Source organism: Chamaea fasciata, unplaced genomic scaffold (genome assembly GCF_029207755.1).
Source record: "Chamaea fasciata isolate MVZ Bird 193981 ecotype frontalis unplaced genomic scaffold, bChaFas1.0.hap1 SCAF_21, whole genome shotgun sequence".
In the NCBI taxonomy this organism is placed as follows: domain Eukaryota; kingdom Metazoa; phylum Chordata; class Aves; order Passeriformes; family Sylviidae; genus Chamaea; species Chamaea fasciata.
The window spans coordinates 224880-247780 of record NW_027094106.1 but is presented as its reverse complement, the minus strand read 5'-3'; the positions used below and the strand labels follow the sequence as shown (position 1 = coordinate 247780).

At 56.8% G+C, this 22901-nt stretch overlaps 1 protein-coding gene across 4 annotated transcripts in view; it reads left to right on the top strand.

The window, feature by feature from the left end:
* POM121 (POM121 transmembrane nucleoporin) overlaps nt 1-22901 on the top strand; it is a 58652-nt gene that overhangs the window by 18306 nt on the left and 17445 nt on the right. For 2 of the 4 annotated variants that reach the window (XM_066202247.1, XM_066202245.1), the window contains exons 2-28: nt 10817-10880; nt 11447-11589; nt 12163-12219; nt 12662-12742; nt 13404-13480; nt 13638-13699; nt 14923-15063; nt 15451-15508; nt 16357-16432; nt 16884-17015; nt 17612-17709; nt 17865-17937; nt 18294-18477; nt 18572-18660; nt 18752-18868; nt 18954-19055; nt 19752-19946; nt 20064-20211; nt 20303-20389; nt 20496-20603; nt 21023-21159; nt 21266-21376; nt 21495-21553; nt 21663-21756; nt 22118-22218; nt 22326-22431; nt 22560-22683. In XM_066202247.1, the coding sequence (XP_066058344.1) occupies nt 10817-10880; nt 11447-11589; nt 12163-12219; nt 12662-12742; nt 13404-13480; nt 13638-13699; nt 14923-15063; nt 15451-15508; nt 16357-16432; nt 16884-17015; nt 17612-17709; nt 17865-17937; nt 18294-18477; nt 18572-18660; nt 18752-18868; nt 18954-19055; nt 19752-19946; nt 20064-20211; nt 20303-20389; nt 20496-20603; nt 21023-21159; nt 21266-21376; nt 21495-21553; nt 21663-21756; nt 22118-22218; nt 22326-22431; nt 22560-22683 (2824 nt within the window). Of the gene's footprint in view, nt 1-3284; nt 3504-10816; nt 10881-11446; nt 11590-12162; nt 12220-12661; nt 12743-13403; nt 13481-13637; nt 13700-14922; nt 15064-15450; nt 15509-16356; nt 16433-16883; nt 17016-17611; nt 17710-17864; nt 17938-18293; nt 18478-18571; nt 18661-18751; nt 18869-18953; nt 19056-19751; nt 19947-20063; nt 20212-20302; nt 20390-20495; nt 20604-21022; nt 21160-21265; nt 21377-21494; nt 21554-21662; nt 21757-22117; nt 22219-22325; nt 22432-22559; nt 22684-22901 lie in introns of those variants that run through there. The other 2 variants (XM_066202246.1, XM_066202242.1) reach the window with 2 other exon arrangements.

Sequence of the window (22901 nt, the reverse complement as noted above, 5' to 3'; positions counted from 1 at the left end):
CCAGCAGGTGGGCGAAGATGCTGAATGTCCCATCTTTTTCCATACGTCGTGATCCAGACCACACATACTATCCTGGAAACTGGCAGGAGAGTCATGGAGCCACAGGCGGGTGGAGGGTGCTTCCAGGGTGGAGAAAAGGGACTTGGAGTGAAGCACCCAAGGAGATTCAGTACAGTCAGGGGGAGAGGAGGGATCTGCACTTCTCCAGATCAGACCAGAGGATGATGAATGAAGGCCCTCGGGGGACAGGGTGAAGCAAGGAGCTGCCTCCCCCCTGGTTCTCCAGGGAAACAGCCCTCACTTTGCCTTCCCTGTTCCCTGTGGGAAAGGCTTCTTCCTACCTCAGTGGAGGCAGTGCCTGTGATGCACTGCAGTTGTGCAGCAGCCCCATCAGTGCATTCTGTCCTAATTCCCTCCATGCCACCTGGAGAGGCTTGCTAGGGCCTCTGCAAGCACATCCCTAATTACTGAGATAGGATGCAGCCCTGGAGAGGGTTGCTGGAGCCTGGGATGAAGCTTGTGGGTTTGCACATCTGACTGGGATACTCTGTGTATCCCCTGCTCTTCATAGGAGCCCCTGGGAATAACCCAATAGCAACTGGAGCCAGGAATGCCTCTTCACCCTTGTGTCCTCACAGTGATGCAGTGAACTACAGCAAGGAACTTCACTGGGAACAGCATGACATTTTTCTTCCATTGCAGTGGATCCCTGAAGTGGTGGGATTTGTCCCCATAGGCTGCACCAACCTTTCTTGAGCCCTGGATTGGTTGGGTGCTGTCATTCCTGCTCAGTGCTTCCAGCTTTCCTGGCCTCTCTGGAACTGGGGTTTCCCCTTTGCTCTGAGGACGCTCCCAGAATTGCTTTTAAATTAATTTCCAGATTTTCTCCTTGAGCTGCCTTGGCTCTGATTTTTGGCCTCTGGCTGAATCCCCCCCCCATGTGTTGTGAAGCCAGGTGGATTTGGAGTTCTCTGCCTTTACTCCAAGTGCTTCCTGGGGGTGTCCAAACTCTGGGCTTTGCAGCTGGAGCAGGTCAGCCATAAGGAACCACACTGCAGCCGTGGCCTCAAATACTTTTATGTCCTGGCTTTTCAGGAAACCCTGGATACTTTTCCCCTGGGCTGAGCACTTTGTTCAGGGGGGAGCTGGTCTGAAAATTTGATTTGGAAAAATAAGGATAATGATGATGAGTTGATTTTAATTTGGGGGATTGAGTAGGGGTGCTGGGAGCACAAAGCCTGTGACTGAGGGGTGGGAAATCTGACATGGCTGCACGTGGCTTCCAGTGGCATTACAGCATGCCACCAGTAACTATGGAAAAAATGGATGAATCCTGCTTATTCTTTTAGAAGCTATTTTCCATGCAGGTGGCATTGTAGAGAAAGTCCCATCCATCCTGTGCATGTGGGTTTAGTTCAGATCCCCTTTGATTTTGGCTGTGCTCTTTACATACCTGCCTTAAGGTCTCTTCACGCAAATGAGCTATTAATACTTGATGACCAAGAGCTAATTGCAGCACCGTGGCCTCTGGAAGCTGTGGCTTGGCTTCTTGGTGACTCTGGAGATGGTGCCCTGGAAATTCTGGACTGCACCTCCAGGATATTCTGGGGCAGCGGGCAGTAGCAGTCATGGCACTGAGTTCAGAGTGATGCTAAACCCAGCTAAGGGGGAATTAATTAATTCCAGGATCCCTTTAAGCTGGGGTAAACATTAGGCTGGGGGGTGGGCTGCACAGCGAGGATCCAAGCTCTCACTTTTCATGTTGAGAACACCGCTGGGAGTCGCTTGCTGAGGGGCTTCATTGGGGGGAGGGCACAAAACCTGGCGCCATGATGGCACCTCTGACAGGAGCCGGTACCCCCAATAGGGGCACATGCCTGCCCTGATTGCAGAGCATTGATCCGTGCTCATTCCCAGGCTCAGAGCAGCATCCAGACTCTGTTCCTGAAGGAATTTGGCTGCTGCTTGAAACCATCTGGTCTAGCAGAACACATTTAGTCCAGCAAAAACCTGTGAGCTGTGTGCTCTGAGATGAGCAGTGCTGCCGAGCAGTGCTCCATCCGTCTGTCCATCCCAGGGATCTCACAGGGGCTTTTTAACAACCTCCTGAGGAAAACACAATCTGGACTTGGCCCTAAAAGCTCCCCCAAGGCTGGGATGAACTGGGTGGTTGTGGAGCTGAGTGTTGGGAGAGCGCAGGGGTGGCAGCACTCTGTCCCCTCGGGGATGTGGGATCCTGTTATCTCATTAAGAGAGGCCAAGTCACCATCCTGGAGTAAGTGGCTGAGCCGTGACTAGACTGCAATAATCCCCGGGGATTAGTGTGTTGGCTGGGCTGGCCCGGCAGCAGCACTTTGTTCTTCGGGCTCTGAAGCGTCTCCTCGGCCCGCAAGCCAAGGGCCCGGGCAGTGCTTTGGGGTTGCTTTTAGGAGATTCATTGAGTGATAGAAGAATTGTTTGGGTTTCTTTTGTGCCTCCCATCAGAAAATGTTCCTTGAGCACAAGGAGGAGCTGGGAAAAAATAAAATACTCCTGCCTGGATGCTTTCCTGCCCCTTGGCAGGGTGGTCATGGGGGTCAGCGAGCCGTGCCTGTCTGCCTGCCTGCCGGCCTGCCTGTGGGATGGGTTTGGGCCAGGGGCTTATTACCATGCTGGTTTAATTGCTTTTGTTGTTGGAACTAAGATGCCAGCAGCTGAGAGGGCTCTGCAACAAGGGAACCCTGGTTAGGTCCCAGACAGACCCACCGGTGTAGCTTCACCCCCAGGCACAGAGATAGGGCAGGAGGTGGGCAGGGGATGGAGCAGGGGAGCTGACAGGAAAGGGACCAGGGGGCAGACACAGGGATAGACAGTCTGACAAGGGAGTAAGAGAGGGGTCTGGCAGTGGAGTAGAGGGGTCAGGCGGTGGGGCAGGGGATGGAGCAGTAGAGTGCAGGTGGTACAAGGGATGAGGCAGGGAATAGGGCAGGAGGCATGGGATGGGGCAGCAGTTCTGGCAGTGGGGCAGGGGTTCGGGTGGGTGTCTCGCAGGGGATGAAGCGGCCATCTAGCAGTGGGGCCGGAGATGAAGCAGGGCAGGAGGGCTGGGGCGCCTGCGCCGAGGGGTCCGGCCATTCCCCCCGCCCCTTGCCGCTGCCCCGAAGCGGGCGCGGGGGCGCGGCGGGGGTGGGCGGGCGGTTCTGCGGGACGCCCCCCGGGCGTGCCGCCCTCCGCGCCCGCCCCCCGAGGGCTCCTTTGTTATTCCGGCCGAGAGCCGCGGCCGCGCCCCTGGCCCCGGCCGTGCCGCCCCTCGCGGGAGCGCGCTCGGCGCCCGCTTCTCACCCCCCTCACCCCGGCCCCGCTGCCGTCCCGTCCCCTCCCACGCCGCCCCGCTCCGCCGCCGCTGCCCGGCAGAACCTTCCAGCGCCGCCGCCCCGCGGGGTCGCCGCCATGGGCGCCGCCGCCGCACCGCGCTGAGCCCGCACCCGGCGCCCCGAGCCCCCACCATGGAGCTGGGCAAGGTGGTAAGTGCGCGGCCACGGCCACCCCCCCGGGGACCCTCGCGTCCCTCCCGGGCTCATTTCTGGAATCAGGGTTCGCATCTAGGGAAACTCCATCCCGGGGAAGTTCGTTACCCTCGATACCGGCGGTTCCCGGAGGAACATCGCGGGGAGCGGGCATGGTTCGTGTGGCGGCGGGACCCGACAGCGGGTGTGGAGGCTCGTCTCTGTGGTGATGCGGAGCTCCCCGTGCGGCTGCGGCCGGGGCGGGCTCGCTCCCACACGCCCGTGCGGGTCGTCTTCCCCCAGTCCCCGGCTCGGCCGGGTTCAGGCCGTGCCACGAGTACCCGTGTCCCCACGAGCGTTGGTGTCCCTACGCAGCCGTGTCTCCACGAGGACTCATGTCCCTATGCATCCAGATTGCCGTGTCCCCATGAGCACTTGTGTCCCCACATACCTTTATCTCCATGCACCTGTGTCCCCGTGCCCAGTGCTGTCACATCTCCTCCGGCCCGTGGGGACTGCCCGTCGCCCAGGTAGAAGGAATGGAAACAAGAAGGGTCTTTAGCGACTGTTCCTACAGGGAGCGTGTTCACCCCTGCGCTGCTCACCTGGAAAGAGGGATTTGGCTTTTCCCGGTGCTCCAGCCGGTCCCTCAGATGCAGCGTTGAGCCCAAGTGGTTGTGGCTGCTCTTGGCACCATTGCAGGATCCAGACATCCTGGGGGGATAACGGGAGAGGCGTGCCCCATCCTGCTCCCGGGAGTTGCTACTCACCCAGAAGAATTGCAAAGAACAATTTCCACCAACACTAGATCTGAGCTTGATTTGGGAATATCTTGCTAGGGCAATAAACACTGCTGTGTTCCCGCTGGGATGACGCTTCCCAAGAAAGGTGGGTCGTGGATGGCAGCTGATCATAGAAGGGCACATCTGGATGAGCTCCTTGCATCTGCTCCCCAAATCTTCTGTCCTCACTCCTTTATCTCTTCCTGTTCCAAAAAATGCCCAAATATTTGCAGCTTCTGGGAAGCAGAAGACTCCGGTCAGCATGACCGGGAATGTTTCAGGAATGTTTTAATAAAAAATTTAAAGACCTTCCTGGACTGCTGACCCTGTCAGACACAGCCCCACTCCCTCCCAAGACAGAAACCACCATTGCTGGAAGAGATTATCCTTGCATAAAATCCCCATTTAAAATTAAAAGCCTGGCTATCGGGGCAGCTCATGGGAAAGGCTCCAGCCATGGCAGAAACAGCTGGGCACATGGGGCAGGATTGATGGAGTGCCCTGAGCAGTAATTAAGTGAGAAGTGTAATGAGCGTGCTTTAATAGAGGGTTGTGCATGTTTTAATGGAGGGATGCGGATCCTGGGTTCCCCCCTGGATTTCTGCCTCTCCTCGGATCCAGCCCCTTGTGATGGGCTCTGCTTGTGCTCTGGGGTCAGAAGTTCTGGGCAGCAGCAGCCTGGGCACTGAACTTTACAGTGTCAGCTTCTCCAGTTGGTTCCTGTGAGGTCTGGATTTTGTAGCCTTGCTTTTTGCCAGCTGTTCTCCCCAAAATTGCTTCTTACCATCCTTTTTTTCCCCTAAGGTTTATTTGTGTATTGGAAAAGTCCACATTCCTTAAACTGGATTTAAAAATTCCATGTCCAAGAAATTAGACTACCTAAGTCGTTATGGCTGGAGGAATCCAGTTGCCCAGCACTCCAGGTGCTGGTTCCTTGTGGTGGGCAGTTGTGTGTTCACTGTGGTGGAGTCTTGTTTCTGGGAGCTAAACCCTTCATGGGATCATTCCAGCTCTGCCCTGCTGGCATTGAGTCTCACTGGAGCCCTTGGGACTCACCATAGATTGGATGGCTGGTTGTCTTCCTTCTTTCCTTTGCCTCAAAGGTGTAGGAGCAATTGGAGCGCAATGTCTCATCCTACCGCTGATGATGTGGAACTTGGGATTTTCACTGGAGGCTCTGGAAGAGCCAGCAGTGGGTCAAGTCCTTGCACACACAGCTCATGGATGCATCCTCCTGTGGATCCCAACCTCTGCCCTTAGGAGCTACCAGCTACCCTCAGGAGGAGCTGGGAGCTGGTGGAGTGGAGTGGGCTGTCCAGGCACACCCCAAATGGACATCCTACAACTTTTTTTGGTTTCCCTACTGGGATAACAGCATGATGGCTCTCAAGGCTAAGGCATGCTAGGACTTGGGTGTCAGCTTCCAGCCTCGCATGTCTCCTTGTGGTCAGAGACTTCTGAACCTCACACCACCACTCCTTTTCCTGGGCCAGGTGTTTTTTTTCCCTGTAAACCCTACTTGTGCTGGAAGAGCTCCATAACACTCCTCTATCGGGCATTGCTGAGTGCAAGAGGGGCTGGAGGAGCCTTGTCATCGATCTGAAATCATCATCCTCCTGGCCTCAGGAGAGCAGACCTGGAGGCAGCAATGCCAGAGCAAGATCTCTGCCAAGAAGAGCATCATGGTGATGGCATTGGATTCCAGCATGGCTCACAAAGCCTGTTGCCATCTTCCCTATGGCTCTGTTTTGGGGTGTTCCATGTGCGGGCTGTGGGACAAGCTGACCCCAAACACCTGCACTGGTATCACTTGGGGTTCAGGCATGTCTCTGGTTACCTTGGTCCTCCTCCTGCTGTTATCTGAGCTGGTGGCATCAGCATCTCCTCCTGGAGAGGGACATCTAAAGCCGCCACCACCACTGGGAGTGACTCTGATGGATGCAGTGAGGTTTTGGGGTCTCCGTCACTGGAATATGTCGTTTGTTTGGGGAAAATGGTTGTTTTTATGGCCCAAGCAGTGGGAAATCTAAGACTTGTGTAATTTTGGGAACCATTCTCATCTGGAAGGAGCAGGAGGTGAGAAGAGCGGCAGCATCTTTTGGGATATGCTCACACAGCCTGGACAAGGAGCTTCACCCCCAGAGCAGCTCCAGGATGTAGTCAGCCAGGACAGGAGCACTTGCATTCCAAATTCATAGATTCAGCAGCAGATGGAGCCAAATAGCCTGGATTAAGTCACGGGAAAGTACTTTCTACATCTCCTGACTCCCTGCTCCCAGGCAGCCTATGGGACTGAGCAGAAAGACAGGTTAAACATCCTCCTGTCCAACACGTAGAAATATATCCCTGGGTTTTACATCCCATGTGGCCAGCCAGGCCTGCTGGCATTGCTTTCTTCCCCTTCTGCCCTCCCTTTTCCTCCAGCTGTGGGCAGGCACAAAGCTAGGCTTGTTTCCTGCTTCTGCTGCTGCTGTCAGCCATAGGTGCCCAGCATGGAGGGGCTGCAGACACCCCAGCTACCCCCAGGAGCTCTCACTAGTCCTCAGTGAAGCATTGACCACCCCAGGTGTTACCCAGCTGGCTTTGTTCCAGGATTTTGCTGGACAAAACCATTCCCTGAGGCCCATCGAGGCTGGGATTTGACATTAGCTGCTGGAAGTGGGTGATGTTTAAAGAGAGATGTGCCCTTAGAAGAGCTTGCCTGCCGCCCATGTCCTGCACACCTCCAGGGCCTGAGCCAAGCTTTGCTTTACTGGGATTTGCATTTTAATCAAGCCCATGGATTTTTTTTTCCGGGCTTGTTGTAGTCAAGTCTTCCTGCTCACTCCCTTCTCCAAAGCTCTTGCGTCTGCAGGGCTTGTGAGAGGTTTTCCAGAGGTACGCTCCATCCTAGCTCTCCATTTATAGAAAGGAATTAAGGAGAAATGAGGGAGCATTACTAAGAGGATTTGCACTGCAACTTACTCAATTTCTCCAAATAATTTGCGTAGCTCTGGAGCCTTTAATCAACGCTTGTTTCCTTTTAGAAATGAAAAAAGCGGGAAGGCATTGTGCTGCTCCTGAGCCAAGCTTGGCTCTTTGCCTCCAAACGGGAAATTTTGCATTCAGAGAGTGAGAGTGTGATCTGGGGAGAACTGGTGGGGAGTGAGGATATGTGTGGCAGAGGGAAGTGTGTGTCGGCTCCGAAACCCTCCGTCATCCCAACCCTTTTCCTCCATGCAGTTTTGGGCTCCTCTGTCTGGAGCCTACAGACTCATGCCCGGAGAGGTGACATGAGACCTGGTCCATGGGTCACCCCAGTGTGGAGCTGTTGTTGTCTCTGCCTTGCTGTGGGATCTCCTTGTGAGAAAGGCTGGGCTGGATCAGGGGTTGGGAATTCCCACTGGACATAGCTGTGGTGACTGTCAAGCTATGGGCAGTAGAACTTCCACAGGTTTCTGGGAGTCTCCTTGATGTTGCAGAGGGAGAAAAAGACAATTGGAAAGATCCCATTACTCAGGGATAGATAGTTCCCAGACTGCTCCTCTCCCAAATGGCCTGTGCTTTTCCATGCACACGCTGGTGAGGTTTCCTCACCCTGCTCAATTGGCACTTGGATAGCTAACAGTGCTTGCAGCCTTCCCAGCCCTTGCTGCACCCATGGAGCCACTCCCCAGCCTGGCAGAGCCCCATGTGCAGCCCTGTCCCAAGTCCTTCCCCACTGAACTCAGTCCCACATTCTAGCGCTGTGGCTCTACCAGGTTGGCTGGATGGCAGTGCCACCCTCACACCTGTCTTTATGCAATGGACCCCTCTGGACTTTCCTGCTTCCCACCTGACCTGTTGCACAAGAGGAAACTCCAGGGTTTCCTGTCCCAGCAGCAGGTTGGGGTATGGGGCTGCCCCATGTCCCTGATGTCCCCTGCCCTGTTCATGGAACCAGAGTGGGCCCAGCAGTGCTGCCCAGATGTGCCCTGGTGGGTCAGAAGTCACGCTCATAGGTTGGAAGCTCATAATTAAATTCCAGCAACTGCAGGTGTGGGATGGTGGTGGGAAATGGCATCTCTGAGTCAGGGTGAAAGACCCTCTGTGGGGGAGGGGTCTGGGCTTACTGTCTAGGCAGCCCCAAATTTCCCTCCGTTCTGACCCAATTTTGCAGCCAAATCACCCTCCCTGACCTCACTTGTCTCCCGGAGGTGACAGTTCCAGCCTTGGTCTTCTGCTGCTGCTCTGTGCTCCTCCAGTTTGCTGATGTTAGTGCTGCCAGAGACACTGATATGTCAATTTGGGCATGTCCCAATTGGCTCCCAGGATGGGACCCCTGCCTTGCGCTCCTGGGGATGCAATGTTGATCTGCATCAACAGATCAAGTGGGGTGTCCATAAGTACAGGAAAGTGAAATACAGCTTTTCCTCGGAAACCTTGCCGCCTTCCAGACAGATGTATGTGCTTCAAATGGAGTTGAGGAACTTGGGGATGGAAGTTCCAGCTGGTCCCTGCCTGGAACCAGGGGCTGTCAGCCCCTGTCACCCTCCCACTGTGTCTTCTCACTCTGGGAGGTCACTGGGGCTTCCTTGGTTGGAAAAAAGTGTCCTTGCTTTGCTGGGAAAAGCTGGCACAAAAGAGCAGTTAAACTAGGAGTTCCACTTCCAGCTTTCCCAGGAACGCAGCACTGCTTCCCTCCGGGGACCGCCCCAGTTCTGGTCGTTCAGGGACAGCAGGAGTGGCTTCAGGAGAGTGCTGCCTACATCTCACCTCTGGCTATGAGCTTCTGCTCCCCAACTCTGGCTTTGCATTTGGCTTGTTCCTTGTGGTTCAGGACTCCATTCTGAGGTGTAATGTGCATTTAAATGCTGATTCCGGCACTCCTCACTGTGCCAGCTGGTTCATCACAACTGTCCTGACAGTCTTGGGGGCTTTGGGGCTGCAGGCTGGGGTTTTGGATGGGGATGAGCTGCCTGGAGCTGGATCCATGGCACCTGTCACAGCTGTTGGGATGCAGGCATCCTGCTCCAAGCCTCTAGGGCATGGGCATTCCTCTCCCGATTGGCAGAGGCACCTTCCCAAGCACTTTTTTAATGCTGAATTTAATTTTTTGGTTTTCCTTGCAAGGGGCTGTGGCTGCTGGGACAGGCAGAGCTGCAGAGGTGACTCGCTCTTTTCCTCATGTACTGGGAACCTGTTGCCTTTATCCAGGCCCTCAGGAAGGGATGGATAGGTCTCTCCACTGCTGGTTTTCCTTTCAGCTCTCCTTAAAAAACCAAGCTGAGATCCAGGTTCTGCTCTGTGTGCCTGGGATGGGTGTCTTGCAACTGGCAACTCAGGTCCCCTGACACCTCAAAATGAGCCCCCTGCATCTTGCTCATAACCTCCCATGTCACCTCCGTGGTCCTTACTGGTCACCTGCATGGTCACCACCCAGAGCCAATAGGGATGGGGCTGCGGACACCACAGAACAGTGGCATCCCTGCAGCAGAACTGGCTCATACTGGGACATCTGGACACAGTTTCAGCTAAGGGGCTGCTTGGCTCTGTGCTGGGGGTGCAGCTGTGGGTAGGGTCTTGTATCCCTCAGGCCATCATCATTCCCACTCTAGCTGGCACGTGTTTTGGTGGCAGAGGGACTTCCTGGGGGATTTGGGTTGTACTCCACTACATTTGGGGCTCATGTGGGCCCCTCCAGCCCCACTCAGCACAGACTCACGAGGGTCTGTAGAGATGAAGCCATGTGGGGCCACCTCAGAGAGGGCCAGGAAGCAGGGCTGCAGCAAGGATTGTAGTGAGAAAAGCATTAAATTTAATCTCACGCCTTTAATTGGTTTATATCAGTAATGAGCTACTTCTGACAGTGCTGAGCCAGATGCTTCCTTCCCTTGGCAGTGGGATGTTCACAGAGCAGGTGCCAAGGAAGCACTTGGTGGTGTGAGAGCTTGGGGAGAGTAGGACCCTGAGCTGGCATCTTTGTGTCCCCATGAATGATCAAAAATGGGGTAGAGTTAAAAATCCTGCCTGCAAAATGCTTCCAGTGGCTGCCACTGCCTTCCATAGGATAAATGGTGACTGCCTGTGCCCAGGCTCCTCAGTGTGGACTCTCCAAGGTCCTCAACACGTGCATGGCAAGTCCTGCCTGTGAGTTCCACTCCTGTCCCTCTAATCCAGAACCTTGCCAGGCAGCCCTGGCAGTGGTCTTGCCATCCAGCTGCCCAATTTTTGGTGCCCCTCAAATTGTCCTCCCCATTCAGCACCCCCAAAAGTGGGAGCCAACAGCTGCTGCCCACAATCCAGGGGCAGGGGAGGGATTTGCCTTCCCTCTGCCTGTCCCACCACTCTGAGGGCAGCAGAGGCTTCTTTGTGGCCACTGCTTTAATTGCTTCATTTTTATCCTGAGTAAATGAGACCTGGCAGCAGATGAACCTGGTGGATGCCACCTGCATCCCAGAAAGGCATCCAGGGGGGACCTGGATGGGACCCAGCCACTGCAGACCCAGAGGGTCTCAGTGAGCAAGGGGGGAGACCATGAGGGAGCCTCAACCTTTCCCATCTCACCCTCCTATCCCTTCTCTCTTGCAGACTGTCAGCATCAATAAGGCCATTAATGCGCAGGAAGTGGCTGTCAAGGAGAAACACGCCAGGAATATCCTTCTCAAAGCTGGCCGTGGGACAAGGAATATGGGAGCAGGGCTGGGGCTGCCTGGAAAAGGGGCAGCAGCATCAAGAGGGTGTGTGAGGAGAGGTGCCCAGCATGCTGGGGAGGGTGGGGGCTATTAGCAACATTGGATATTTTTCCAGCATGGCACAGGGTCCCTGCTTCTGCTGTCACAGCCTTTGAATATTGATAGGTGCCCAGGCTGGTGCTCCTAGCACTGCCATCCCAGGAGAAGGCAGGAGGGGAAGGTGCCCACAGCAGGTTGGGACACTGCCACCAAAAGTGGATCCCCAGCATCCCAGCCAGGCACCTGGGAAGGCTCAGCGGAGGCACAACGCCAGCCTTGCATGTGCCATTGGTGCTCCCAGGGCGGGGCTGGCAGGGAGAGGGTCCGCTTGTGCCACTTTGAGGACAGCGTGTGCCTGGGCTGGGCATCATTAGCTCCTGTGGTGGCCGGGCCTCCTGTCCCCCTTGGGCTCTGTGGGTGCAGCTGTCTTTGGGTGGCCATTCTCCATCACCGAAAGGCAGAGGAGTGTTTCCTTGACCAGCAGCACCATGCATCCTGGGCACTCACCATGAGAAGGGAGCACAGACCTTCTGGTCAGTGGTGAACCGGCTACCGCTGTCTGGAAATGCTGTGCTCTGCTGGAAGTTCTGCCATGTCTTCCACAAGCTCCTCCGGGACGGACATTCCAATGTGAGTGCTCAAAGCTCAGCTTGGGGCCAAATCATTTCCCCTGCAGGGCTGTACCAGGTGATGGGAAATGCTGGAGGGTCAGTGTCCTTCTGGGGGGCCAGTCCTGAGGTGGGGGCTGGAGTCCTCCCAGAGGGTCATTGGCCTCCTAGGGGTTGGTCCTGAGTAGGGCCTGGAGCTGGAGCCCTCCTGGAGGGTTGGTGCCCTCGTGGGAGTCAAACCTATGTGGACCCCAGTGCTGGAGCTCTCCCAAAAGGTCAGTGCCCTCCAGCAAGTCAATCCTGGGTGCCAGAGCCCTCCTGGTGCTGCTCTGCCCAAAGCCCCATGTGCCTCAAACCCCAGTACCAACAGCAGTGCCAGTGCCAGAGGAAACTGCTCAGCGCCTGGCAATGGCATTGGTGCAGGAGCCATCAGCAAGGATCCTCCTTGGAGAAGCAGAAGCACCCAGAGCTGGTGGTGGCAGTAAAGGGTTGGGAATGTGTCGAGACCTCCCATTTGTCACCTAGTTCCTGGTTTCAAGTATGGAACACCATGTCCTGGTGGTCTGCATACTGATTGTCACCATCATTCCTCCAGGTTCTGAAAGACTCCATGCGATACAAGAATGAGCTGAGCGACATGAGCAGGATGTGGGTAAGTGACCAACCCTGCCAGCCATGAGGGGAGACTCCAGGGGTGCCTTGGCCTGGCTGGGGAGTGTAGGCTTGGGGAGTTCCCTCTCCCAGGAAGCAGAGCACTGCCGTGGCTGACCTGTGGCTGTCATCACCTACCTGCACTGGGTTTCAGTTGCATTCTGTGTTCCCTTCCACCAAAATCAAACGCCTCCTTCCTGTTTTATGGCAAAACCCAGTAAAAACTTGGCTCTGACAGTCAAATGAAGCATTGAAACATGCAGAGAAGGTGATGAGAAGGTCTGACCAAATCCCTTCAGTACAGCCAGCCTGCATCCAGCTGCCAGCAAGGAAGGTTTGGCTGTAGTTTTGGGGAGATAAGGGAGGGGTCAATCATTCTGCAGCAGAAAAAGGCTTTTCCACAGCCTGCCTTGGATCTCAACAGCTTTTTCGGGTCCCCACAGGGCCACCTGAGTGAGGGCTATGGTCAGCTCTGCAGCATCTACCTCAAACTGCTGAGAACCAAGATGGAATTTCACACCAAGGTAAGCACCCCCTGTCCCCAGGGCTGTAGCAAGGGGTGGGCACTGGGGTGACAGCAAGGGACCAGCATGGCCATCCTGCTGCCTCCATGAAACATCCAAAGCTGCTAGTGGCCATCAAAAATGGCCCAAGGACCAATGCTTTGGGGGTGGCAGGATTCCTGGTGGCCCTTAGGCCGGACTGGGAGTTGGTGGGCTACAAGTAGTAGAAGACACACACACCCCTTTCTTCCCCAGCTATCCTAGATGGGGAAATGGGGAAAAACTGCTGGAAAGAGGCGTTTTCTGTGCCCATCACCCTGTTTTGGAAGTGTGATGTGACTTTCCCCAAAATACCAGGGCAGGTACCCCCTGGGGCAGATATCACTCCATCCTGTCCAGCTCTCTGCTGGCAGCACTATCTCCTCCCTGCTTGGCAGGTTTCTCAGTCCAGGAAGAATCAGCTTTTCTTGCTGGAAAGAGAACAGATGCTGTGGATTAGGGATGCTGTGATCACTGAGGGTTCCGAGGCCCTGTGGCTACCTCCTTTTTCCCCCACATCACTCCCCTGGCTCATCCAAGAGCTGACTTTGAGGCTGCAGGATCACAGCCCCAGTGCTCCCAGAGCTGTGGCCAGACCAGGAGATCATCTGGAACCCTTTCCTGACTCCTGTTTTCCCCACAGAATCCCCGATTCCCTGGAAATCTGCAGATGTCCGACCGGCAGCTTGATGAGGCTGGGGAGAACGATGTCAATAACTTGTGAGTGTGGGGCAGGGGAAGGTCAGGAAGGGGGTGGGTGCAGATGGGTGGCACGATCTGCCCAACCCCACTGGCCACATGACCAAGCAGGGACAGGATCCTTTCTCATGGGTGTCCTTGGGGCCAGTTCCCAATCATCCTTAACCCTGTTTCCTAGTTTTCAGATGACGGTGGAGATGTTTGACTACCTGGAGTGTGAACTGAACCTCTTCCAGACAGGTGAAGCCCTGCATTACTCTGAGACACAGTGGAGTGAAAGATATGCCAGAGTCCAGCCGTCTGTGGGGCTGATCCAAGTTGGAGGAGACTCTGACAGGGGATGTTGGCTGTGGGCACCACAGCTTAGCTCTTCAATGGGCACTTCACTTGTTGAACTATGGTTCAACAAGGCAAAGTGGAAGGTGCTGCACCTGGGTCAGGGCAACCCCTGGTATCAATCCAGGCTGGAGGATGAAGGGATGGAGAGCAGCCCTGCCAGGAAGGACTTGGGGATCCTGGAGGATGAGGAGTTCAACATGCCCCAGTCATGTGTGCTCCAAAACCCCCCATGCCCTGCTGCCCCAGCATGGGCAGCAGGTGAGGGGATGATTCTGCCCCTCTGCCCCACTTTTGGTAAGAGCCCACCTGCAGAGCTGCTTCCAGGCCTGGTGTCCCAGCACATCAAGGACATGGGGCTACTGGAGCAAATCCAGAGGAGGCCACAGAGATGCTCTGAGGGCTGGAGCCCCTCTGCTCTGGACACAGGCTGGGAGAGCTGGGGATGTTCAGCTGGACAACAGAAGGCTCCAGGAAGACCTTAGAGCTCCTTCCAGTGCCTAAAGGGGCTCCAAGAGCACCAGAAGGGGACTTTGGGCAAGATCCTGGAGTGACAGGACAAGGGGGAATGGATTCCCGCTGCCAGAGGGTGGGGCTGGGTGGAAAATTGGGAAGAAATTCTTGGTTGTGAGGGTGGTGAGGCCCTGGCACAGAGTGCCTAGAGGAGCTGTGGCCACTCCATCCCTGCAGGTGTTCCAGGCCAGGTTCGATAGAGCTTGGAGCACCCTGGTCTAGTGGAAGGTGTTGGAATGAGATGATCAGCTGCTCCAAGCTGGTTTTGGAGCATCTTCTCCCTGGCACACCAAGCACACTCTAGTGGCCAGTGGGGCAACAGTGACAGGCAGAACACAGGGGTCATGTGTCAGCTCTGCCCAGGACATGGCTGGGGCTCAGTCCTCGTTGGAGGGCTACAGTGCCCTCCTGGAGTGTTCCCAGGCTTGGGTGGGAGACCTGGGTGGGAATTTCCCCTCCTGCTGAGGTCACAAACAGCTGCAGGGCAGCAGGCTGTGTCCCCAAGGGCCAGTGGGTATCTTGCTCTGGATGACATCTGTGGATTCGGCAGACGCAGTATGGCACCCTCCGATGCTGCGTGCTGACTAATCTGATCCTGCGCTCCTTCCCTGCAGTGTTCAGCTCCCTGGACATGTCACGCTCAGTGTCAGTGACAGCAGCAGGGCAGTGCCGTCTGGCCCCACTTATCCAGGTGATCCTGGACTGCAGCCACCTCTACGACTACACCGTCAAGCTGCTCTTCAAGCTCCACTCCTGTGCGTGTCCCCAGCACCACTGCCTTTGATGGGGGGGGACACACAGGGAGGCACTGGGGCCACCACCCATCTCAGCCTGGGCTGTTCACCACCACCTCTTCCCCAACTCCTTTTGGGGGGTGAAGGGGCTCACCATGGCAAGGAGGTGCAAAACCCACATCCTTCAGGATCTGGAATTGTGGCAGCCACTAGCCCACACTTCTCCCTGCCCAGGGTGGGGGGGTGTGGGGTGTGATCCCCTCCTGCAGCAGGACATTGCCTGGTGTATTCAGACCCCCAGAGGAGGGTGGCCATCTCTGGGAAAGAGCCATTTCCACATAGCTGTGCTGGTTGGTTGTTCCCTGATCCATGAAGTCACCTACTGACATTTTACTTACTGTCTTCCAGGTCTGCCGGCAGATACGCTTCAGGGCCACCGAGATCGCTTCCTGGAGCAGTTCCGGAAGTAAGTGCCCAGACCCAAAGCACTGGTGCACTGGGAGTGTTCTCAAGGCACTGAGCTTAAAAATTAGTGAGCAGGGATGTGCTGTGATCTCTGGTAGGTGATTATTTAGAACAACTAAAACAAAAACTGGCCACTGAGAGCAGGGAGGGGATGTCATGTTGCCAGGGGAGGATGTCATGGTACTGAGGGACAGCTTGATTCAAGGTCACAGACTGCAAAGAGCAGAAGCAGGGCTGGCTGTGCTCTGACCACACTGGGACTAACTTTGGGACAGGGATCAACAGTGCCAAGATCCTGACTGGGATGCTCGGTTGACTGGGAGAGGTGGGAGCTGGGAGAGGTGGGAGCTGGGAGAGGTGGGAGCTGGGAGAAGTGGGAGCTAGGAGTGGTGCAGCTGGGCACTGTCCCTCTTCCCCAAAACTATAAGTCCTGGAGGGAGGTACCCTGCCTCTGGGGAAGATGCTTCTGCAGGAACTGAAGGTGAGGGTGTTGGCTCCAGGCAGGAAGCCCCCCTGCTCCTGAAAACTTTGGGTAGGCAGGAAGTGGTTTAGGTTGGAAGGGACCTTTGAAGGTCATCAGGTACACCCCGCTGCTATGGGCAGGGTCACCTTCCACTAGACCAGATTGCTCAAGTTCCAGGTCCTTCTCCCTGCCCATCAGGCCTGTAGTTTATGGAATAGACCCTTCAGCAGTGAGAGGACTTCCAGGACCTGCCCTGAGTTTAGTGGCAGCACAAAACACCTTCCCCTCCAGACCAGTATGGTGGCCAAGTGACACCACCTGGAGCCAGGCAAGGGGTTGTCCAAGTTGGACAAGAGCTATACCTAACCATTCCCTGCCGCTTGCAGGCTCAAGGAGCTTTTCTACCGCTCCAGCAACCTGCAGTACTTCAAGCAGCTGATTCAGATCCCGCAGCTGCCAGAGGTGAGATCCTGCAGTCCCCATGTTCCCTGTCCCTATGCCCAGGGGCAGCAGTAGGGGCACTGGCAGAAGGCCCAAAAAAGCCTCTTGCTGCCTTACGCAGCTTCTTAGATCTGGCGGCAGCATGGGACTCCTTGGCCTTGAGGATCATTCTTTTATCCCTCACTGGGTGGCATCCAACTGGATGGAGCTGCCCTCTGACTGGAAGCCAGGATCCCCTCTCTCACTGATCCATAGCCCTTGCTGAGATCCATCCCTGTGGGTCCTCGTTCCGTCCTATTGGGTTCTGATTCTATTCCTCTGCACCCTGACTCCATCCCTGTGGGTCCTGGTTCCATTCTCACGGGTCAAGGCATGGCCTGCTCAGCTCCAGGGTGGGATTTCAACCAACTGTGCCTTCAGCCCAGCAGCAGTGTCAGTCCTCCCCCTCAGCCCTGCTCCCCTCCCTCCCCAGAGCCCTCCCAATTTCCTGCGTGCCTCTGCACTGTCAGAGCACATCAGCCCTGTGGTGGTGATCCCTGCCGAGGCATCCTCGCCTGACAGCGAGCCCATCGCAGACCTGGTGGAGATGGATGCAGCCTCACAGGTGAGGATAGTGGGGGCTCTCTGGCTCTGAGCCCGGGGTTATCTCTCCAAATCCATGCTGCAGTGAGGGCTGAGACAGTGGGAATAGCCTCGGGAACTGGGGAGTGTCACTGAAGAAAGATGAGTCAGTGCTGGGTGCCCCATCTGGGTGCTGCGTAGCCCATCTGCATGCTGGGTGTCCTGTCTGGGTGCTGAGAGGGTTGAACTAGCCTGAATTCTCCCAGTGCTGCTCAGTGGTGTGGTGCCCTCCAGTGATGTGCAAGGAGAGGTTTGGCTTCAAGCATTGCCATGGAGACCTGTAGGTGTTCACCCTCTTCTTCACCAAGGATTGTCCTCCAGGCATTAAGTGGGGAGGGGAAGGAACATGCAGTGACATGGCTTTGGGGATCTTCTCCGTCCAGGAGTTATGTGGGGATGGACCATAGATGCTTCATGTTCATCAAGTTCATCACATTCAGTGTCCTGGAAGCAGAGGGAGAACCAGCCCCGGTGTCCAGGCAGCTCACAGGCTGGCTTGGCAGTGACACAGGACATGGAGGGACAAGAGCTAACAAGTGGTGGTGGGGTCGCTCCACCTCTGTCCTACTCTTCCCACAGAGCCTGTTTGACAACAAGTTTGATGACATCTTTGGCAGCTCCTTCAGCTGCGACCCCTTCAACTTCAACAGCCAGAACGGGATGAGCAAGGATGACAAGTAAGCAATCCTGGCAATGCTGCGGAATGGCCAAGATTGTACCAGGAGCTCCCTGCCTGGAATAGCATTGCAGCCATGGTGACACAGGGGACACCTCCCCTCCCAGGCTGTGTCCCACTGCCATTGAGGCTGTACCCCCTGTCTCTCCTTCCCAGGGACCGGCTAATTGAGCAGCTTTACAGGGAGATCACAGCCCTGAAAGAAGAGCTGGAAAACTTCAAGGCTGAGGTGGGTGACAATCAGGTGGTCAGGATAAGACCCACTGGGAATGTTGCATAGGCTGGTGGCTGTGTCCCTGGGGTGGGTGAGACAGTGACCCCATCTCTGCTCTGCCCTCTTCCCAGTGGCTTCCCCCATACAGGGGGTCCCCAGGTGTGCCAGGGGGCTGCCTCCCTGTTGAGGGGTGGGCTCAGCCCCACTGCCCAGCATCCCTGTGCTTTGCCCAGATGCACCTGGGGGCCCGCCGGGTGGTACCCATGGGGGCGTTGCTGGACAGCACTGGTGGGCATTGGATAATACCAGTGGGCATTAGATGGTCCTGGCTGGCACTGAACAGCGCCATCAGCCCCCACCCGTCCCTGCAGAGCGCACGGGGTGCAGTGCAGCTGCGGGGCCGTGCCAGCGAGCTGGAGGCTGAGCTGGCTGAGCAGCAGCACCTGAAGCAGCAGGCAGAGGACGAGAGTGAGTTCCTGCGCACAGAGCTGGAGGAGCTGAAGAAGCAGCGGGAGGACACGGAGAAGGCTCAGCGGAGCCTGACGGAAATTGAGAGTGAGCAGGGAGTGCCAGCACTGGGCTAGGGTGAGGGTGAGTCCCGGGCAGGGGGTCCCAGGTGCTCAGCTCTGTGTCTCTGCGTATGCGGCAGGACGGGCACAGGCCAATGAGCAGCGGTACAGCAAACTGAAGGAGAAGTACAGTGAGCTGGTGCAGAACCACGCTGACCTGCTGCGCAAGGTGGGCTCCCCAAATGCCCCCCCAGCATCCCCTCTGCCAGCTGTGCCCCCTGATACCAGGGGCTGCTCATCTCATTGTCTGATGTTGCCAGAATGCAGAGGTGACCAAGCAGATTACAGTGGCCAGGCAGGCCCAGGGGGATGTGGAGCAGGAAAAGAAGGAGCTGGAGGACTCCTTCCAGCGGGTGAGCGAGCAGGCACAGAGGAAGGTGAGTAGGGATGAGGGAACACACCAGAGATGAGGAGGGGCTCCCCATGGGGCACCAGTGGTGACAACCTCTCCCCTTACTGCAGTCTCAGGAGCAGGCAGAGGTGCTGGAGATGCTGAAGCGGGAGCTGGCTGCCAGCAGACAGGAGCTGCAGGTCCTTCAGGGCACACTGGAGTCCAGCACACAGGTGGGAGCACATGGGGGGCGGGGGGGGCCTTATCACCCCTCTGGGCTGGGTAGCCAAGCCTTAACCATTTGACACCACTGGCATTAAAACCAGCTCCTTGTCATTTTTGCCAAATCTGAGTGGGTTTGATGTCACACAGGTGGGTTTCATGCTCCTGAGTGTGATAGTATGTGGAGCAATGGGCTCCAGCAGCAGGCATCGTGGAATAAAATGCCTGGAAGAACAGGGTCAGTCAGCAGCTCTGCCTCCTTTAAGCCCAGGTAGCCTTGCGGCATTGCGTTGCATGACGTGCGAGAAGGTATACTGTGCCTACAGAGCTGTGGAAGACAGCAGGGGTGCCTGGGCTCATTGTAGGAGGCAGAAGCTGGCAGGAAAATGCAGTCACCCATCTATGAGGTGGGCAGACTCGGCAGCAGGATGGGGATGGGGCAGAGGCAGCACCACTCCTCCATCAGGATGGTGACAGTTGTGATAAAAATGCATTTTCACTGACAAAAGTGAAAAGACTCCCCAGGAGCCTCAGTTGTCACCATAAAAGATCATCAGTGCTGCTCGGTGTGGGGAGCTGTGCTTGTGCAGGCCATGATGCATCCAGCAGGGACAGTTGGGGTGGCCCAGGCCTGGATCGAGAATGAGTCCCCAAACTGGAGGGTTCACCCTCGACGCAGCCCTGACTGCCGTTTCGTGCCCCCCCAGGCAAGAGCGGAGCAGAACACTTGGATTGCGAGCCTGGAGCAGGAGAGGGACAGGCTGAATCAAGCAGCAGAGCAGCACAGGGACAAGATGGCAGCTCTGCAGGCTGAGCTGCAGCAGCTGCAGGACATGCTCAGCCACGAGCAGGAGAGCAGCAGGACAGAGCTGGAGATGCTGCAGACCCAGCTGAGAGACAAGGTACCATGAAGGTCCTGCCTTCCCCATTCTGGCCAGACCAGAGGGGTTTGGGTGGGCCAGGTGCAGGGAGTGCCTGGTGGCCCAGCAGGGGCTCTGAACCCAGCTCTGACCCAGCAGGAGAACACAGAGCAGGCACTGCAGCAGCGCCTGGCTGAGGAGCAGCTGTCCCTGCTGCAGGGCACCATGCACGAGGCCAAGCGCATGGTGCAGGACACCTTGGCTCGCATGGAGGACCCTGCTCATGTCAGCTGCACCGGCTCAGCAGGTGATGCCCCTGCTGCTCCCCAACCTGGCGTTATCCCAGCCTGCCTGCTCTCTGTGGTCCCAGCTGAGCCCTGCCTGCTGTGTGCCTGCAGATTGCCTCCTGTCCCAGACACTGGCAGCCTCTGAGTGTGCAAAGCGGCTGCAGGACGCACACAGCAAGTACCTTTCGGATGGTGCAGGTGAGAGGTGGCAGCGCCGGGCACTGGGCACAGGGGCAGCCCCGGCACACGGGGCAGGTGGGCAGCATGGTGAGGGCTGAGGCCTGTGCCTGCTGTCCTGCCACAGCCGTGGGCTCCCTGCTGCCCTGCCTGGCTCTCTTCGCCCACCTGGTCAGCAACACCCTCCTGCAGGGCAGTGCGACCTCCCATGTGGCCCCTGTGGAGCCCGCTGACCGTGAGTGATGCCCCAGGCCAGGGGCTGGGTGGGCATGGGCCAGCCTGGGCAGGGGATCAGGGTGAGCATGGGTCGGGGTGGGTAGGGGTCAAGGTGGGAAAAGGCTGGGGTGGGCAGGGAACTCAGTGGGCAGGGGATCAGGGTGAGCAGGGGCTGGGGTGAGCAGATGTCAGGGTGGGAAGGCACCAGGGCAGGCAAGGGCAAAGGGGATGCTGGTGTGAGCAGAGGCCAGGGTGTGCGGGGGTCATGGCAGAAAGTAGGGATAAGTGGGCAGGATGCTGGGGCAAGTAAGGTGCTTAAGTGGGCAGAAACCAAGGCAGGTAGAGGCCAGCACAGGCAAGATGGTGTGGTGGGTAGGAACCAGACATTTCCTCCCCACGTATGGATGGCCCCCTCAGCCCTCCATGCTGCCCACACAGGTCTGCTGGAGCTGTGCAAGCAGTGTGGCAGTGAGGCTGTGAGCTACCTCAGCGCCCTGCAAGACCCAGGGATGGTGACAAGTGCTGACTGCAGCCTGGTGACAGCCTGCCTGGGCCAGATCAGCGCCATTGGGGAGGTGGGTGGCCCAGGAGGGCTGGTGGGATGGGATCAGGCCGTGGCAGGCACCACCAGAGGGACTGTAGTGCTCCTGGACAGTCCCTTTCATCCCATCCTATCCCCAGGAGCTGCGTCCCAGAGGTCTGGACATCAAGCAGGAGGAGCTGGGTGACCTAGTGGACAAGGAGATGGCAGCAACAGCTGCAGCCATCGAAACAGCATCTGCCCGTATTGAGGTGAGGGTCACCATGAGCAGAGAGGTGCCCACAGGCGCCATGCTGTGGGCCTGCTGGGACCACTGTAGAGGCCAGAGGGGCGCATTGGGCTCAGTAGAGCCTCTCTCCCCTCAATCAGGAGATGCTGAGCAAGGCACGGGCTGGTGACACTGGGGTCAAACTGGAAGTTAATGAGAGGTAAGTGGTGATCAGAGCACTGGACAGAGCCAGGCAGGCAGGACGGGGACAGGTGCTGCAGGTAGGGCAGCTGCTCCACAGGTGGGACTCTGTGGTGTTTGTCTCACAGGATCCTGGGCTCCTGCACAGGCCTCATGCAGGCCATCCATGTCCTGGTCCTGGCCTCCAAGGACCTCCAGAGAGAGATCGTGGAGAGTGGACGGGTGAGCTGGGACAGGGGTGGGGGTAAGGGGTCAGGCAGAGATGTAGGAAGGGCTGAGGGCAGGGATGAAGACAGGGGTGCTTGTCCAGCTGGGGGTCATCACGCACATGCTGCTCCAACCCTTGTCCCACTGGGACTTCGCCAGCAGCTGCCAGGAGCTCCTTTCCACCCCCAGGGGCTGACCCTGGTTATGGTTCCTGGGGTGTCATGGTGATCTCTGTTCTCCCCCTTCCCACACAGGGACTCCACAGCCCCAGTTTAAGGTTGTCCCCACTTCCCACACACATCCTGACCTCCCCCTTTCCCCCTAGAGCAGGGCTTTTGGGGTGCCCAGTAACTAATTGTGCCTTTACTGATGCCAGGGTGCTGCATCCCCCAAGGAATTCTATGCCAAGAATTCACGCTGGACCGAGGGTCTCATCTCTGCCTCCAAGGCAGTGGGCTGGGGTGCCACTGTGATGGTGTAAGTGCCACTGTCACCAGAGTGGTGAGAGGATGGCAGAGGGAGGGGAGGTGACACGGGTGGCAGGACGATGCTCCAGCTCCTCTGTGCTCGGTGCTCTCCTGCAGTGATGCTGCTGACCTGGTAGTGCAAGGCAAGGGGACATTTGAGGAGCTGATGGTTTGTTCCCGGGAGATTGCAGCCAGCACAGCACAGCTGGTGGCAGCCTCCAAGGTAGGAGTAAGGCTGCTACCCTGCCCATGGTTCAGGGTGGTGCTGGGGCACCATGTGGTCACCCCTATCGTGGGGCTGGTCTTCTGCTTGCCTGGTGAGGTGTGACCCTCTCCTCACTGTCCTGGCAGGTGAAGGCAGACAAAGACAGCACCAACCTCTGCAAGCTCCAACAAGCTTCCCGGGGTGTCAACCAGGCTACGGCCAGCTTGGTGGCCTCCACCAAGGCTGGGAAGTCTCAGGTGGAGGAGAAAGGTAGGTGTTTGGCTGCAGGGATCTTAGAATCTTGTAGTCACTAAGGTTGGAGAAGCTCTCTTAAGACAATTGCATTCAACTGTTCCTCACCACTAACCATGTCCCCAGGTGCCACATCTACATGGCTTTTAAATCCCTGCAGGAACTGTGACTCCACCATGCCCTGGGCTGCCTCTGCCAGTGCTGAACAACCCTTTTCATGGAGAAATTTTCCTTTT